Source organism: Corvus kubaryi, unplaced genomic scaffold, assembly GCF_017639235.1.
Source record: "Corvus kubaryi isolate FWS band 111438036 unplaced genomic scaffold, C.kubaryi_AGA036_p1.0 37241, whole genome shotgun sequence".
Classification (NCBI taxonomy): Eukaryota; Metazoa; Chordata; class Aves; order Passeriformes; family Corvidae; genus Corvus; species Corvus kubaryi.
Genome location: NW_024581071.1, coordinates 320,608 through 336,882, shown reverse-complemented (window position 1 = coordinate 336,882; position 16,275 = coordinate 320,608). Strand labels below are relative to the sequence as shown.

The 16,275-nt window shown below is 41.8% G+C and overlaps 1 protein-coding gene across 3 annotated transcripts in view; it reads left to right on the top strand.

The window, feature by feature from the left end:
* The window catches only part of SPPL2B (signal peptide peptidase like 2B), a 49,407-nt gene that overhangs the window by 21,844 nt on the left and 11,288 nt on the right, over positions 1–16,275 (top strand). For 2 of the 3 annotated variants that reach the window (XM_042023221.1, XM_042023222.1), the window contains exons 14-15: positions 705–865; positions 1,860–9,046. In XM_042023221.1, the coding sequence (XP_041879155.1) occupies positions 705–865; positions 1,860–2,147 (449 nt within the window). In that variant the 3' untranslated portion in view covers positions 2,148–9,046. Of the gene's footprint in view, positions 1–704; positions 934–1,859; positions 9,047–16,275 lie in introns of those variants that run through there. The other variant, XM_042023223.1, reaches the window with a different exon arrangement.

Below are 16,275 nucleotides of genomic sequence, written 5' to 3'. Positions count from 1 at the left end.
TCCTTTTCTCCAGGCTGAGCCCCCCCAGCTCCCTCAGCTACTTCTCTCAGCCTTGTGCTCCAGCACTTTCCCCAGCTCCGTTCCCTTCTCTGGACACACTCCAGCCCCTCAATGCCTTTCTTCACCTTCTGAAGAAAAATCAGTTGGATTAACTTCATTGTCGTGAAAATGTAATTGAAAATAATTACATTATGAATCCAAGCTGCTTCTGTTCTACTAAATAAATTTTTCCACATTTATGTAGAAATAGAAAATAATAAAAACATATAACCTAGAGCAGGCTGGCTTTTTTTTTTTTTTGAGCTGTGTGGCAGGATAGTAAGAAACAGCCAAAGCCAACCCAAACAAGAAGCACATTATAATGGTCAAAATATTTGTCTGTATCTGCTGAATTCATAAATATAATATGAGGCACAATATTTCATATATTTATTTTGCTTAAGGTAATTATTTAATTGCACGGTATGGACTAGGCCAATCACACTACTTTCACATGTTATTATCAATAGAAAAACTGTAGTATTCCAAGTTTACATGACGTAAATAATGCTTCTCTCTAAACAGGACTGAAAAGCTTCTGGAGATGTTTTACATATTACTTGAAAAATGTTCCAATGAGAATGTTCCTTTAGCTAATTATTTAGTTGTGCTTGAGCAAAGCTGTATCTGAGTAACTGGTTTTTGCTGGGTTTGTTTTCTTCCAGCATATGGCATAGGCCTTCTTGTGACCTTTGTTGCCTTGGCACTGATGCAGATGGGCCAGCCTGCTCTCCTCTACCTGGTGCCCTGTACTCTCCTCACCAGCTTCGCAGTGGCCCTTTGGAGAAGGGAGCTTGCCATGTTCTGGACGGGCAGCGGCTTTGCGGTGAATACCAGTTTGATATGAGTGTCTTCAGGAAATACTAATGTTATAAAAACCTAACTAGAATTAAAGTTGAGTAAAATATTGCAGTATTATCACACAAACACAAAGATTTTGGTTTTGCTTGATTGTTTGCTTTTTTACATACCTTTTTTTGCCTCAGTAAGGTTTTCTGGTTTTTGCAGTGTTTATGGCCACTTAAATCAGACTAGTGAAAAGTAAAGTAGACCTCATCTATCCTTGATTCTGCCAAAATGTTACTTGTTTGATCTCTCTTGGAAGTATCAGTAGTAGTAAAAGCTTACAATATTATATAAAATGTGGAGTTTAGTACTATATAAAATATACCCTTAAAATAATTTTCTTCATGTTTTTTCATAGCTTACTGTTTATGAAGGTGGAAATGTAGTTCAGTATAGTAAATTATCGCTTTGTTTCAGTGTGCTGAAAGTGAAATTAACTTGTTTCAAAAAGGAATAATTTCTATCATGATGCATGATTTTAGTTTTTGAATACTTACTAGAAGGCCAAATCTATCAAGCTAGAGGTAGCCCTAGTGAGTTCTATTTTATTATTGAACTCTTTGTGATAACCTTCACAAGCTTCCACTAGAGAAATTAATTTAATTGTTAGATAAATATTTGAGATCATCTGAAATGTTATGTAAAAGTTGCCAGTTCTTGTACACTGATAGTAAAGGTGGGTAGAACTGGACAGTGGCCAAGGACCAAGTGCCTGTTGCTGCCTGATCAGCAGAGCACATGTGAAACAGGTGAGGAACAATCACTCAGAAAGCAAACACTTTTCTGGAAGGAAGAATTCCCCTGGTGTCCTATAAAACACAAAGAAAGGATAACTGTATACATCTGTCCACTGCTGGAGAATGGTAACAGGGATGATGGACCTTTAATCTTCACCTTGTATGACCATTGCCTCGGATAACTGGACACAATAGTTCTTGTTTTCCATCATTCTAACTGTGATCTTCCATTTACAGAAAGACCTACCTCAGCCTCCCGTGGTGATAGCTCCTGTCAACTGCCCTCAGCTTCCCAAAAACAGCAGTGTACCAGCCTCTCAACAAGACACAGAGCAAATGACCAATCCCACCCTCCACGTGAAGGAGCTGCACGGCTCCACGTCGGCTGAAGAGGAGCTGGCTGATGCCAGCGCAAAGGCAGACCAGTCAGAAATCTCTATTGCCCAGAGTGAGGAACCAACTGCTCAGAATAAGGATGACCTTGAAAGCAAATGCCTAAATGCAGAACAAAACCAGCTGGAATAAGTGATGTGATAAGAACTCCTTACTTTCCCTCACAAACATATCTATGTAAAACCAGTATGTATTTAGGACTGGTTTAGTAGGGTTTGCTTTCATTGAAGAACCTCACTGGGAGTCTGATCATCAAATCCAGCAAGGAATGTTCTGTCTCCAGCTTCGGTACAGCTATACACTTCAAACATATTTCTGAAATATGGTGCTTTCCAGGAGTTCTGATGTGTGGGTTTCTATGATCACTGTTAGTGAATGCCTTTGACCATTTGTTCCATTTGCATTATAGCAAGGTAGCATTAAGAGTCTTTATTTACTCAGTACTCTGTGCTTGTGTGGCTGTTTCACTGCTTTACCATGGTGTAGGTTAACATGGAGGAAAAGCATTGAACAAGTCTGCTACAATGCTTACTTGAGAGAAACATGGTCTTTTTCTTTGTTCTTTTTTTATTTTTTTGGCACTTTCCTTATTGTCACCTTTTACTTTACTTCTCCTGACTTGTCAAAGCCATTGATGAAAGGGAATGCGTTATTATAAACTGACATTCAGGAAATACAGAGAATGGTTCAATTACCATTACTCCAAAAGGCTTTATACTACCATGGTGCATTAAATGCATCTCTTAACTTTTTTGTCTTTGTTTTTACTTCTAGGTACCTGGGCTACTAGTCTAGTTTAAAAGGCAGGATGAGTAGAGCTCCAGGAAGCTTTCTAGGCATTCATGTGAACTCTTAAGGGCTGTCTCTGATAATAAACAGGGTTGGTCACAGAATGCTGCCTGGAAGCAAATGCTTATTAAGAATGTTTAGAAATAAAATACAAGCCAAATAGGTAAAAAAAAATTAGGTAGTAGCACTATACTAAGCTTAACAGGCAGTATTTTCACTGGGAAAATGTTAAAGTGCAAATGTTCTTATGTTTGGGGCTTTGAGCTTCTATTTGTTGTTCATTCAAGGAATAGAATTATGATTTCTGATTTTGAAGAAAATAGTCTGTTTTTTCATTCCCAGCAGAGCACATATGGTGCTAGAGCCAGTTGTAACTTAAAGCTACATGCTGCTCAGTAACTTACCAACTGCCTAAGTCATGTTTTGTCTTTGCCCCAAGAGTAGTAGCCAAAGCATGGTCTGTCAGGTTCTGGAATGAGCCTGGGATCTCACCTATTATTTTGCATCTCTTGCTACATTGTGAAGGAATTTGTGAATTTAAAAATTTTGGGGTGCAGCTGGTCTTACTTCACATTCCTGAAATTGTGTGTTTTCCTGTATAACATGATTGAGTCTTTTAGGCATCAGCTTTTGTACATAGAAAGATGATGAGATTTGCGTATTACTTGTTCCATCTGAGTATATTTGGCTTTATCAGAGGAGTCTGTTCTGCACTTAAGTTGCAATTCCAGAAAGCCTCAAACACTTCACACAAAAACTGAAATAGAAAATTGAAGTATTATAGGATCCTTGGATATGATTCCAGATTGTATGGAAGAAATACTCCTGAGTATTTGAGAGCCCAAAATGTCATTTACAAAAGTATTGTCACAGTGATGCAATGAGAGGCATTGCTGTTGAATTGGAGTTGAAGGGCTCTCTTTTCCAGTCTATCTGTTAAATCTCAGCCATTGTCTTTTTGGCTAGGTCTTCCAAAAGTTTGCCCTGTGCTTTTTGGATGATAACTTCTGTGGGCAGTGGTAGCATTCTTTCTCTAGAATGTGAGCAGTTTTCTCTAAAACCATACTATGGCTTCAGAGTTTGGCCAGCTCCTGCTTAAAGACTTGAACCTTGTCTGATAGGATGATACTGAGTTTTTTGGAAGGCTCCCTGAGTCCAACGGCCAGCACTGCAATTAATTTACAAATTGCCCTAATGGAAGATAATACTAAAGTGATCTGGTTTTCAGTCTCCTCTTTAATGGACTGTCAGTTTGGCCAGCAGTAACCTGAACCAGTTCTTACTAATAAAAAGCAACAGAAACATTTCACTGAAAACTTCAATCAACTGGATTATGCCTTAAGTCGTTGTGTAAGTATGTGTATTAAATTAAGAAAGCAATCTTGTGTTTAAATTATGAACTTGACAAATAGCAAGATAAATTGGAGACTGACTCAAAGTTCTATTGGTTTTTGCCTTGATCATCTCTTAGTCATAATGATGTTTGGAGTAGCTCTCTACATGTTTAAAAGCCGGTAGCTTTCTGATGATGAAGCATTAGGTATTATCTACTTGAAAGTGTATTTTAGCATTTGTTCTCCTGTGTGGTTAGGAAACAGTTTATTTCTCAGATTGTTCATAGCTCAATTAGAACAGAAGAACTGGTGACACTGAACTTGTAGGCATTTCACAGTTGCATTCTGGACCCAGGTTTTGGGGAATTTCCATCTATTTTTACGTGTCACTTTTTTCTCCCGCAAACAACAAAGAATGCAGAAAAAAAAAACACCAATAGCTTCTCAGTGCAGTTTAAAGCATGTGAAATGGCAACAATTTACAGATTTTGACTATCTCAGTACTGTACAAATCAGGTGACCCTGGTGCTCCAGTGCGGCTGTGACTGTTCGGACCCTGATCCTGGGCAGTTCAATTGCTTCCATCAAAAACCAAGGCTGTATTTTTTTATCTTTAAAAAACCTCCCTGATCAGCTTAATTTAAAACTTAATGTTGTATAGGAAGATAATGCATATCAGTTCAGTGTGGCTGACTCTGATTTTATTTGATGATTTCAGATACACGTTACACACCAAACTTGAGTTTTAATATTTAAAGTAATGAAAGTAATATTAATGTTAAAAATAATGTTGATGGGCTTCTTGTGTATGTTTTTCACATACTAAGCCTTATCTTTCTAGAAATTCAGTAAGGGTTCTGTTCCTGAGAACTGGTATGTGTTCAGGGGAGGCATTTCTTTTAGCCAAAAAAACCCCAAATGAACACAAAAACCCCAACAACAACCAACACCACTGAAAAGAAAATCCGTCTGAGAAGACCTGACTTTTTGGATCGCAATAGTGAGGATCAGATTCCTTCAAGTGTTTGTTTTGGTCTGTTCCCTCCTGAAGGATTGCCCAAATGCAGCTGAAGGTAGAATGGAACATGAAAGACATGGGTGACAAGAGGGTGACAAGAGAAAATTACCCCAAACCTTCTTTAAATTTTGTGGATTTTATTTTTCCTGTCACAAATGAAAAGCATTTTAAATGAAATATATAAAATAGAAATCGAAAAGAATAGATTTAAAAATATATTCTGGTTTTACCAGTGGCACCAATAAAAGCACATCCACATATGTAAGAATTACACTTGAAAAAATATTTAATGTTTTCTCTAAACTTTGACAGATGCGAGACAACACAAAATCTGCAGCACAGCCTATTTTCCAAAAGGTTTATTAATGTGTTTCATAGAAAACTTCGTTTAGAAAACTGTGGGTTTCCAAATTTCTTGAACATTTTCCATGGTCTTAGATAATCAGTCAAGCTTTTCCTTCAGAGGATGCTCTTTCCTTACAGTGCCCCTCAGTATGGCTGTTGTTAAGAACGTCTTGACAGTACTTTTCAGCCATGCACATTTCTGTGTTTCAGCTTTGGTTTTGGCATTCCTGATGCATTGTTCCAACTGGGAACAGATCATGACTACCATGGTAGTGCCTGGTGACTTCTGAGTATGCTGGAAACAGGCACAGACTGTGGAGCCAGACAGAGCCCAGCAGCCTGTGCTGAAATAACAGCGTTGTGAGCTTGCAGACTGTGGCCGCAGTCATTATCAAATTAATCTGCCTCTGGGAGATGCTGTGAAATTACCTGCAGCTCTTTAAAAAAGCCAGTATTGGGTGTTTGAGAACAGTGTTGCCTTGAAGCTCAAGCTGACACGAGCTGTTTCCAGTGCAAGATCCAGTAGTTTTGTTCTTGTCTTTAGCCCCATGGCTGGGTATGTGTTTCTGGTTTCTTCCACTACACAGGCTGTATAGGATGTAAAGTCCATGATATTTCTTTTCAACAGCAGCTTCATTCACTGTCCAGGAACAAAACAGAGTAATTTGTTCATGCTTCCATCATTTGCTGTGTTACCTGTAGTACACTGAGGGCTGAATATGCTGGCTGAACAGTAATGTGTACAACTAATGATTATCAATGCTTAGCACATAGCACATTGACACAAGAGTGAAATACAGACATACCAGTACATCCAAATACTCATCCAAAGCTTGCAGAGATGGTGCTTTTTTCCATGACAAGTATAATTTCTGGTGTTTTAAAAGGAAATCTATGTAGGGCTGTGTCTCCAGGCAAATGAGGACAGGAACTGTGGTCAGAGGTCCAGAAAACATCAGCAACAAGGAGCAGTGAATCTTTAGGTGTTTTAATCTCGTGTGTCATTTCCCAGCTGGGGCAGGACATGAAGAACAGAGCTGTACTAACAGCTTTTCAGTTCAGCTTTTTGCCAGTGGTGCTGGGTAGGGCAGAGAGAGGGAGGATAAGAAAAAACTGAAGATGATTCAGAAAGCATGAGGAGACACTGAACAAGAAAGGCAATGGAAGAGTTGACTCCAAAGAGAAAACCAAAGGGCATGATAAATATCCAAAAATCTGAAATGCTGCTGGAAATTGGTTTGTCATTTTCAAGTAGGGATGATATTAGAATTAATAGACAAATTACAATAAGGAAACTTTGGCACTGGTGGTAGGAAAAATCTAGAAGTGGATGGCAGGTGAAGGGCTCAGTGGGGCAGGGCAGTGCCCAGTGCATGAGCTCCTTTGGTTCTGCAAGGAGAAAATTGAACCACACCAACCAGAGTCATTTCATGCCACTGCCCTTTGGGGCCAGCCAACAAGCCCTGGCCTACCTGTCCAGGTATAGTCTGAGGGTCAGGATTCCTGGGGTTTAATGATGTTATAGCATGAACTTTATCCTGGAGTACTCAATTTATATATCATGAATGCTGTCAGGGTGTTCTGTAACCGCTGTGATGGATAGTTCAGCTCTTGTGATACAAAGACTGTTTTCTGCTGCTTAAAAGTGATAAATCCTTTGGAAAGAAACCACATCAATTTTACTCTTTTTTGTCTATGTTTAATTTGTTAAATTGCTTCTGGCACACTGGAACATTTTCAGAACATGACAGCTTTGTGTGCTACCAGAAGCTTCCTTTGAGCACTGGCATAAAAGAACGTTCTTTTCACTGATCCTCTCTATCATCTCTATTTATCAATTATGTGCTCTTCTGTGAGGGTTCCACCTTTTCCAGTTTTGCAGTTAAATATTCAAATTACATGGAGTAAAGACAACATTTTGCCATCTGTAGATTAGTGATAGGTGATGAATAATGTGTTTAGATTGGATTTTCTTGAGTTGGGAACTAGTGTACTGTATACAATCATCTATACTTTTGGGAACTAGCAGAGGACTTAACTTTGTGTGATGCAGGGGCTCAGGCTTGGTTCTGTTTCCCAGAAGCTGTTGGTGAGTCCAGCAGCCAGGGGTTACAGGTGCCCATGTTCCTACGATTATTTGGAGTCACCTTCCTTAGGTGAAGGTGGCATTACAGTTTATCCAGTTTTCTCATAATACTTTTCTACATGTCAGCATGCAAGTTTAGCTCCAGATGGCAAACTTCATCCAGGTGTTTGTCTCTGAGAAATTCTGAGATGATCTGCAAGCTAGATTTTTTTGGTTGACAACTGCTTCCTGCTGACATGCGCTGTATGTTGAGAACTGACTTTGAGTGTTTCATGTAAATATTGGTCAGCTGAAAATAGGCAGAGACATGGTCTCCAGCCAGCTCATCACCAGCTCATGCCCCATCCCTGGAAGTTCAATGCCAGGCTGGATGTAGCCCTGAGCAACCTGAATCTAGTGGACAGCATCCCTGCCCATGGCAGGGGCTGGAATGAGATGATCTGTAAGGTCCCTTCCAACCCAAACTATTTTGTGATTCTAAGATTCTGTCATCACTCTTAAAAAAATTGGTGGCTTGGGCTGGTAGGAGCCCTGCAGCAGCAGACAGCCAACACCTCATAGTCAAGAGCTGCTGAAAGGTCTCCAACCCTGAGAATGTGACACTTTGCTCAAGCAGCAGCACCGTGTTCCGTCGGTGCAGTGAGGTTTCCCAGAGCCCGACCTTTGGGGTGGGGTTGCACGCAGGAGTTGTAGCTGATGTTATTTCCAATACAATAACTTCTTCCTTAAGCCCGAGGTTCAGAAAAGATAGAAATAGCTCTTTTCATCTGAAACATGTATTTGTAGTCAGGAAATTGCAACAAACCTGGAACTTCTTCCATTGTGGATCCAAGCTTTGAACGCTGGGATGGTGGGAAGGTGGTGATGTTTGGGGAGGAGCACAGTCCTTTACATGCATTCCCCAGCAAGAAACCAGAAGAGAATTTTATTGTTCTGCTCTGCCCAAAGTTGGTTCCAATTTACGTTGAACAAAAACTTCAAAACAGTGGTTTAGTTTGACAAAAAGCAACCCACAGTGGCATAGGTTTTTTGGTTTGGGTCATAATCTCCTTTTTTCATATTCAGTAGTGGAGACTGCAAAAAATATGTATCAGAGATGTTACAGCAGACCCTAAGTTGGCAGCAAGCCCATGTGGAGAACGGGCTGATTGCTCTGATGGCCAGTTAGTGCAGCAGCCTGCCTGTGCTGGGGTGAACATGTCGCTTGTTTGTCTTCATACTTTGCCACTTGTCTCTTCCACCAGCCTTTTGACTCTCAAACTCTCAAAGAACACTGGTTGTGGGAGAGCAAGAAGGAATCTCTGTGTCACAGTGCACTCCCAGTGCTGTATGAAAGGCACAAAACAGGGAATTGCCCACTGTGCTCAGCCTGGGGCCTGGGCCATGCGCTGCGTTCCTCAGGGGCTGAACATGGGAAACGTCTTTGATCCTAAAGTCAGTGACAGTAACTATGAGCTCTGTACTTTCAGCCTAGCAACATAGGAAAGCAAAACCTAAGAAAAATCTGAATTTACAGCCCTTCCCAATGAGCTCTGCTCATTGCTGACCCTGTTCCTTCAAGGCTGGAGGAACTGGGGTCTGATAACCTGCCAGCAATCCACGAGCCCTCTGTGACCCCTGGTAGTGTTACTTTACTAAAACTGAATCAGAAGTGCTTTGGGTGTGGATTGGTGGGAGGCTGGAAGCAAAACTTTCAAGCCATATAAAGGGGATTTACAAGATAAGAGTTGAGACCCATTCGCTTAATGCGCATTTCTTGGATGCTTGACAGTCGCTGCCTTTAGAGAGGAAGTTGATTCTTGGAGGTAACATTATCAGTAGGACAGTCTTAAATGTCTGGTGTCTTTGTGGAAGGACTTTGTAATGGTGTTCAAATAGTAGTGTGTAGGATAGTGTTATGAAGAGTGCAGACTAGAAGATTGTTAATTTTAGCACTTGCAAATGCATCTGTTTAACTCTACATATGTACGCATGAAGAATAAACTTTAAGCTCATTTCAGGTACTGAAGGAAAGATTTTCTCTTGAGCCAAACGTATTACATGTTTTTACTGTTTTAAGATTTTCTATGCAGTTTGGCCCCTTAATAAAATTTTTAAAAATTAGAGAGAGACAAAAAAAAAACCCCTAAAAAACAACCCCTCCCTCCAAAAAAAGAACAGCTAAGAAAGTTAGCCAGTGTAGGAAGACTGGTATGAAAACTTAGTTGGAGTATTTTTCCTGCATGGGGCTATTATTTCCAAACAAACAAGCTATGGTAATGAAGTGCAGATGGGACATAAAGAATGAGGAATTTATTTCTCTGTAAGGATGTAGTCAGTGATGCTGATAAAATGAATGTCTTTCCCCAGTTCCCTGGTTCCTACCTTGTCAGTCAGTCTGTCAGTGGTATACACCACATGGATCAGTTCCACAGTTGTAGCTGACTGTGGGGTTGTTGATCCCCCATGGGAAGAGGGTCCCTTTCCCCCCACACAAGCTGGGGAAGGTGTAGCATTTACTACTTGATGACTTGCAAAATTGTGCATATTGCATGATATCTGCAAGGATAGATAAATCAGTAATTCTGTGACTTTTGTCTATGATACAAGTATCTTATATCTATGGTACAAGATATTTTTTCTGCTGTTATTGTTTGCAATAACAAAGAACTGACTGTGTCACCTTACTGATCCCTTCCTGTGCTGACAGTAGGAGAGAGCCATTGTGAAGACCAAGGGAAAAAGCAAGTTTGTTTCTAAGTAGTAAAAGACATTTTTGGCAAACATTTCTGTTTTTCCAAAACTGTAGGTCTTACCATAGTACATGCATCAGATTTTCAATTCAGTCTGGGTGGCCTTTTCCCACCCTATGTCTGTATGGATCTTTAAGGTTTTGATACCAGCCCTCCCTCTGACTGAATTACAGCCTTGTATCCAATTGCACAGCACATCATAATATATATTTTTTTATATATGTAAATACATTGTAATACATAGGATTTCCAGTGACCAGATGTAGATTAGCTTTCCTTCTGTGATGTAACATGGAAAAAAACCCTATTTCAAAATTAACAGGGATGGCAGAATCTTAGGACAAAGACGTGAGAAATATCCCAAGGGTTTCTGCAGAGTGCATTTTCCATGGAGTAATGAAGCCTGTTTCAGGCATATATAGATACGATGAAAGAAAACAAACTTGAAAATGTCAACTATTGTGTTCATTTGGTTTTTCCTTTTGTTTTGCTATTAAAAAACACTGGAATTTCCTTTAGTCTGTTTTAGTTTAAAACTGTAAAAATTTTCTAGAAGTGTCAAATAAAGATACTTAATTTTTGGACTGAGTTTTGCTATTTTATATCACCCTTAAGTTTGAAACACTTTTTTTTTCTTGTTTGCTCTGGGATGTGATAAAATGTCTTGTGGAATTTAAAGATCGCCGTGTACAGCTCCCACCATGAGCTGGATTCCATGCAAAATTCTTAAAACTTGCTCAATACCAGAAACAGTGTTTGCCACCCGCACACAGTTCACACAAGTGATCTCTTTCCCTGGCCTTTTTAACCCTGGCAGAATCCCAGAACAGTTTGGGTTGGAAGGGACCTTAAAGCTCATCCAGTTCCACTGCCCTGCCGTGGGCAGGGACACCTCCCACTGTCCCAGGCTGCTCCAAGCCCTGTCCAGCCTGGCCTTGGGCACTTCCATGCTCTGGGCACCCTGTGCCAGGCCTCACCAGCTGGTGAGCTGTGTGATCAGCTGTACTGATAAACTGGGTTTGACTACCCTGTTGCATGTTGAAGTGCTGTTGCTTGGGGAGGCAGGTGTTTACTCACAGCCCCTCTTTCTAAGAAAATGCCGAATATCTACTGAATTACAAGGCAAGTCATGGCTGTACCCAGGAATGGTACAAATTGACACCAGGCACAATTCCACTCTGTCTTTCTGTTTAGTATGTCCTGCATTTCACTTTTAAATACACAGTACAGCTGAGAAAAGAGAAACTGAGAAATTTCTTGTGATATCTGACTCTAAAAAACAACAACAACAAAAACAACAAAAAACCCCAAACCAACAACAACCCCCCCCAAAAAAAAACCCCAGACAAACAACAACAGCAAAAACAACCCAACCCACCAAAAAAACCAGCTGCAGCAAGACAGCATTTCTGTCTGGGCTGTCACTGGGGAACCGAGACAGCTGCTTCCATTCAGACAAGGAGAGTTCGAAACCAGAAAGATTGGGTTTGTTTTAAACAGAGGGTGGTAAATATTAAGAGACAACCTGGACACAAAGCTCATCCTAAAGTGTTGTAAACCTCAGCCTGTATTAGTTGAAACAGTGCCTGCTATGCTAGGTTTAGACATACATCTGCATGCTGGAACAAAATCAGCTTAATGAACGAATTGTGTGACCATTATATTCTTGTACTTGGTTATTCCTGTATCTGTTGCATAGACAAGGACAGAGCATTTGTTGTTTGTGGTTTTTTGGTGGGTTTTGTGGGAGGGGGTTTTTTTTGCTTTTTTTTGGGGGGGGTGGGGGGGTGGCTGTTTGGTTTTGGTTTTTTTTAAAAAAGCCCATATTATGGGTCTTGGCAGAAAGTAATGCTCTAATGCAGAATGACACCATTCAAACAGGAGGAGGTTGACGGAACTGCCGGTCTGCTGAACACTTGTGGCGGAGCCCACAGTTCTCCCCACAGTGCCACAGGTGCAGATCCATCACTAGTGAAAATCTTGACATTCCGAGCTTCTCCTGACTACCTTGGGCATTTGCTAAAGATCTGTCCTACGTGACCATTTCTGCATCTGCAGGCACAGTTTGTGCGGACTATTTACAAGCATCTTATCTCTGTACACCTTGCTCAGTGTTGCAGCAAAACCCCCTCGGGCAGCCCTGGGAGGAAGGGCTGGATTCTCCACATTCTCCACCCAGGATGATGGCTCAGTTAAGTACAGGGATTGCTCTACGCTCAGGTGCTGCCTGAAGGTTGGTTTCAGGGCACACTGAAATTCCCACCTGGAGAGCTCCTGTGCCCATTGTTGAAATGTGTTTTTGCAAATGTGTTCAGTCAATTGCCGACTTTCAAATCAGCTCATTGCCTCACTTGTGCAAGTGATTAACTGGGGATTTCTTGGACCACCTGGGGACTCTAGGACTTGGCTATGCTGCAAATCTATCCTATTTTTCTTCTTGTGGGAACTTTAACGAGGCATAGACAGTATTTTGATCTGGCTTTTCTGTTTAAATACAATTCCCATATTCACGGTTTCTCAGTTTCACCTCCAAGATAGATTTGACTCTCTAGATCACCTCTGCATACTGCTGTCAGTTAGAAGAGCTCCTTGGAAAGAGATGCTGCTTTCAGAAGAGGGGTGCTCTGTTGTGCCGGGGTGACGTTATGAAGCCGCTTTATTCCTTGCCCACCCTCTCAGTGCCCGAGGACGCTGTGCCTTTAGGCTGCACCCAGGGCCGGAGCCACGGGCCGAGTGCAGGGTGGTTCAACGGGGGCCCAAGGGCTCGGGGGGTCTGGGCAGGGCTGCTTTTCTGGGTTTCCTGTGTGTTCCAGCTAGCTGGGAAAACGTTCTGTTGGGGTTTTTTTCTTGTTCTTTTTTCCCTTTCCTTCCCCTTGCCTCAGTGCCTCCCTTCCCTCCTCGCCGGTCCGGGCAGCCTGCGGGGGCGGCCCCGGCTGCTCCGAGCCCTCGTGTCTGTTCCCTCTCCGGGAATTTGCTGTATTTTGCGGGGCTTTTTAATCCTGTTCTACCCTGGGGTTTTTTGGTGTTAATAAACAGTTTGGTTTTTTTCCACTTTTATTTCTTGTGACCCACTTGTCTTATTGGTAGAGGAAAAGGGGGGGCCCTTTTCCCTTCAGAGCGTTTCCTCCTGAAGTTTTATCTCCAAACCCGAGACATCTATGTCTCCAGTGGCTCCTAGGAATCACCCTGTTCCCAACAGATGCTCCTGAGCAGGTCATGTTACGGTCAGGTATGTCTGCATCCTCTGCAAGCACATAGCCATCTAGCCCAGCCATTCAAATGTTCCAGGTTTTCCTCTGTGGGGGGCAGGGAAAGTCTCCTTTTACATGGAGGATTACAAGGAAACACCACCTGAGCAGCAAGACTTGGCCTGCTGCCCCTTCCTAGGTCAGCCTGCTTCACAGCTTGGGGTTGGACTAATCAGGACAGAGAACATTAAGGAGCTTCGTGGACTCTGTGGCGTGGGGGTTAATCCATCCCAGGGGAAGAATTTTATAGTCTTGTTGATCTTGAGGAGGTTTCTTTTGCCCTGTCAGCTGTACTCCGTTCCATTGTTACAGACGTCAGCCGTAGTCTCTAAAGCTGGAAAAAATACCCACACCACCTACTACAGTGATTAGGGCAATAGTACTATTCACAGAAATCGTTATTTCAGGCTGTACTTTCAGGAGTTGGTGTCTTATTCACAGAATCATGGAATGATTTGACTGGGAAGGGACCTTAGAGATCATTTAGTTCCAGGCCCATGACATGGGGTGGGCTAGGCCAGGCTGTTCAAAGCCCCATCCAACCTGGCCTTGAACACTTCCAGGCATCCAGGGGCAGTCCACTGCTCTGGTCAACCTGTGCCAGGGCCTCACCACCCTCACAACCAAGAATTCCTGCCCAAGATCCCATCCAGCCCTGCCCTCTGGCACTGGGAAGCCATTCCCTGGGTCCTGGCCCTCCATGCCTTGTCCCCAGTCCCTCTGCAGCTCTCCTGGAGCCCCTTTAGGCCCTGCAAGGGGCTCGGAGCTCTCCCTGGAGCCTTCTCCTCTCCAGGTGAGCACCCCCAGCTCTCCCAGCCTGGCTCCAGAGCAGAGGGGCTCCAGCTCTCAGAGCATCTCCTCTGGAGCCACTCCAGTAGGTCCATGTCCTTCCTGCTCCGAGGACCCCACAGGTGAACGCAGTGCTCCAGGTGAAGTGTTTCAAGTGAAAAATTCATTCCAAATTACCTCCAGACGTCCAAATGAAGAGTATATTTATTTTGTGGCTTTGTACCCCCTGGATGGGACAAAGGGCATTTCAATTCTGTGGCCATTACAGAGCTGTTCAGTAGTTGCATACTCTGAAAACAATTCCAACGAAGTTCAAGCAACTTTCATTAATAAGAAGTTAGTGAGTCACTCAATATTTCTGTGATATTTCTGTAGGGAAAAAAAGAGAGAGAGGGAAACTCTAGCAGAAGACAGCCATATAACCATCAGTTTTATATATTTACAAAGAAGAATAGTGCAGAATTTAATTTTATGAAAAAAGGCCTTTTTCTTCTGAAAAGTCTCTCATAAAGTTATGTAGGAGCATTATTCTTTTCTATTCCTATGTTCTCTTATATCATGATTGGTTTATCACTCTGAAATCAAGACTTAAAATTTAATTAAATTAACTAGTACTTTTTTTCCCCTTCAAGCATGAGAAATGTCTCTTACCAGTGCAGAAAAAGAAAATGAAACAAGGAAATCTTCACTTAAAATGTCTTTTGGGGGCTGCAGCGTGTGTGACATACGTCTTGATGTGTCAGGATGGGGTTCTCATGATAAAAAACTCTTCATTTCTGATCAGTTTTCATAAGCTGCTTTCTGTCCCCATTCCGTTTCTTAGTTGTTGTACCACAGGGAAAGAACTAGGAGACACAACCATTTAACATCATGTTCATTTTTCCATGCCCTCAGTAAAAGGATCTTCCTGGGAAGCAGAATGAAGTGAATGGTCTTTGAAATCCTTTCATTTAAAGTTCTTCTTACTCTGTTTTTAGCATCTAGAAATTTTCTTGACCATGGAAATAATTCCATATCCCATGCACAGCATTTTCCAACTATCCAACATGAAACGTAGCAAACCTACTAAATACTGTTAAAGACGTTTAAATCCTTCTGGTGCACCACGATGTTTTTCTGATTGTTCTATTAAATTTTGAGTATTATATTGCTTTAGTGCAGTGTTCATTTTATCTGTACATTGCGACAGTGTATGCAGCAAACACAAGAGACAAGGGTGGTCCCAGCTGCCCCTGTAGAGTTTGGTTGCCAGAGATCGCATCCCCAGTGACTTGACTTCTCAATTAACTTTGAAGTGTTTGCTCCCAGCCCCTTCAGCAGGAGTGCAGACTGCTGCTCCTAATTTCTTACTTATTTGACCACTGACAGATTTTGTTGGTTTCTTCTTCTATTGCAGTCCTATCTCTCCTCCTTCCCTTATTACTTTTGGGCTTTGATTATGCAGTTTTGCATGTCCATTCAGTCAAAGATACATGCAGATTCTCTTTATCTGGTGAACTATTAGAAGGATGTCAATCGCTCACTCAGCTCTTCACAGGGATGTACAGTCTGTCTGAAAGAACAGGAACTGCTTGTGGTGTTCACCGGATCACAGCCAAATGTGTTCAGATACAGATATTGCAGCATTTTTCTGGTTATTAGCTTGGTGCTAATAAGACCGAGGTTCTGGGTTTGATCTTCATATGGACCATTCCCTTAAGAGTTGGACTCAATGATCCTTCTGGGTCCCTTCCAACTCAGACCAGTCTGTGATTCTGTAATCATCCAAGTCTTCATGATCGATGCTCAGAAGGAAACCTAAAACAGATTTCAGTGGTTGTTGCTTAGTCTGGAGAGATCCATGGGACAGCAGATGTTAGGAGGGAAAGGATATAATCTAAACAAAATCAACTTCAGAGAAATCTCTGTGATAATTTTAT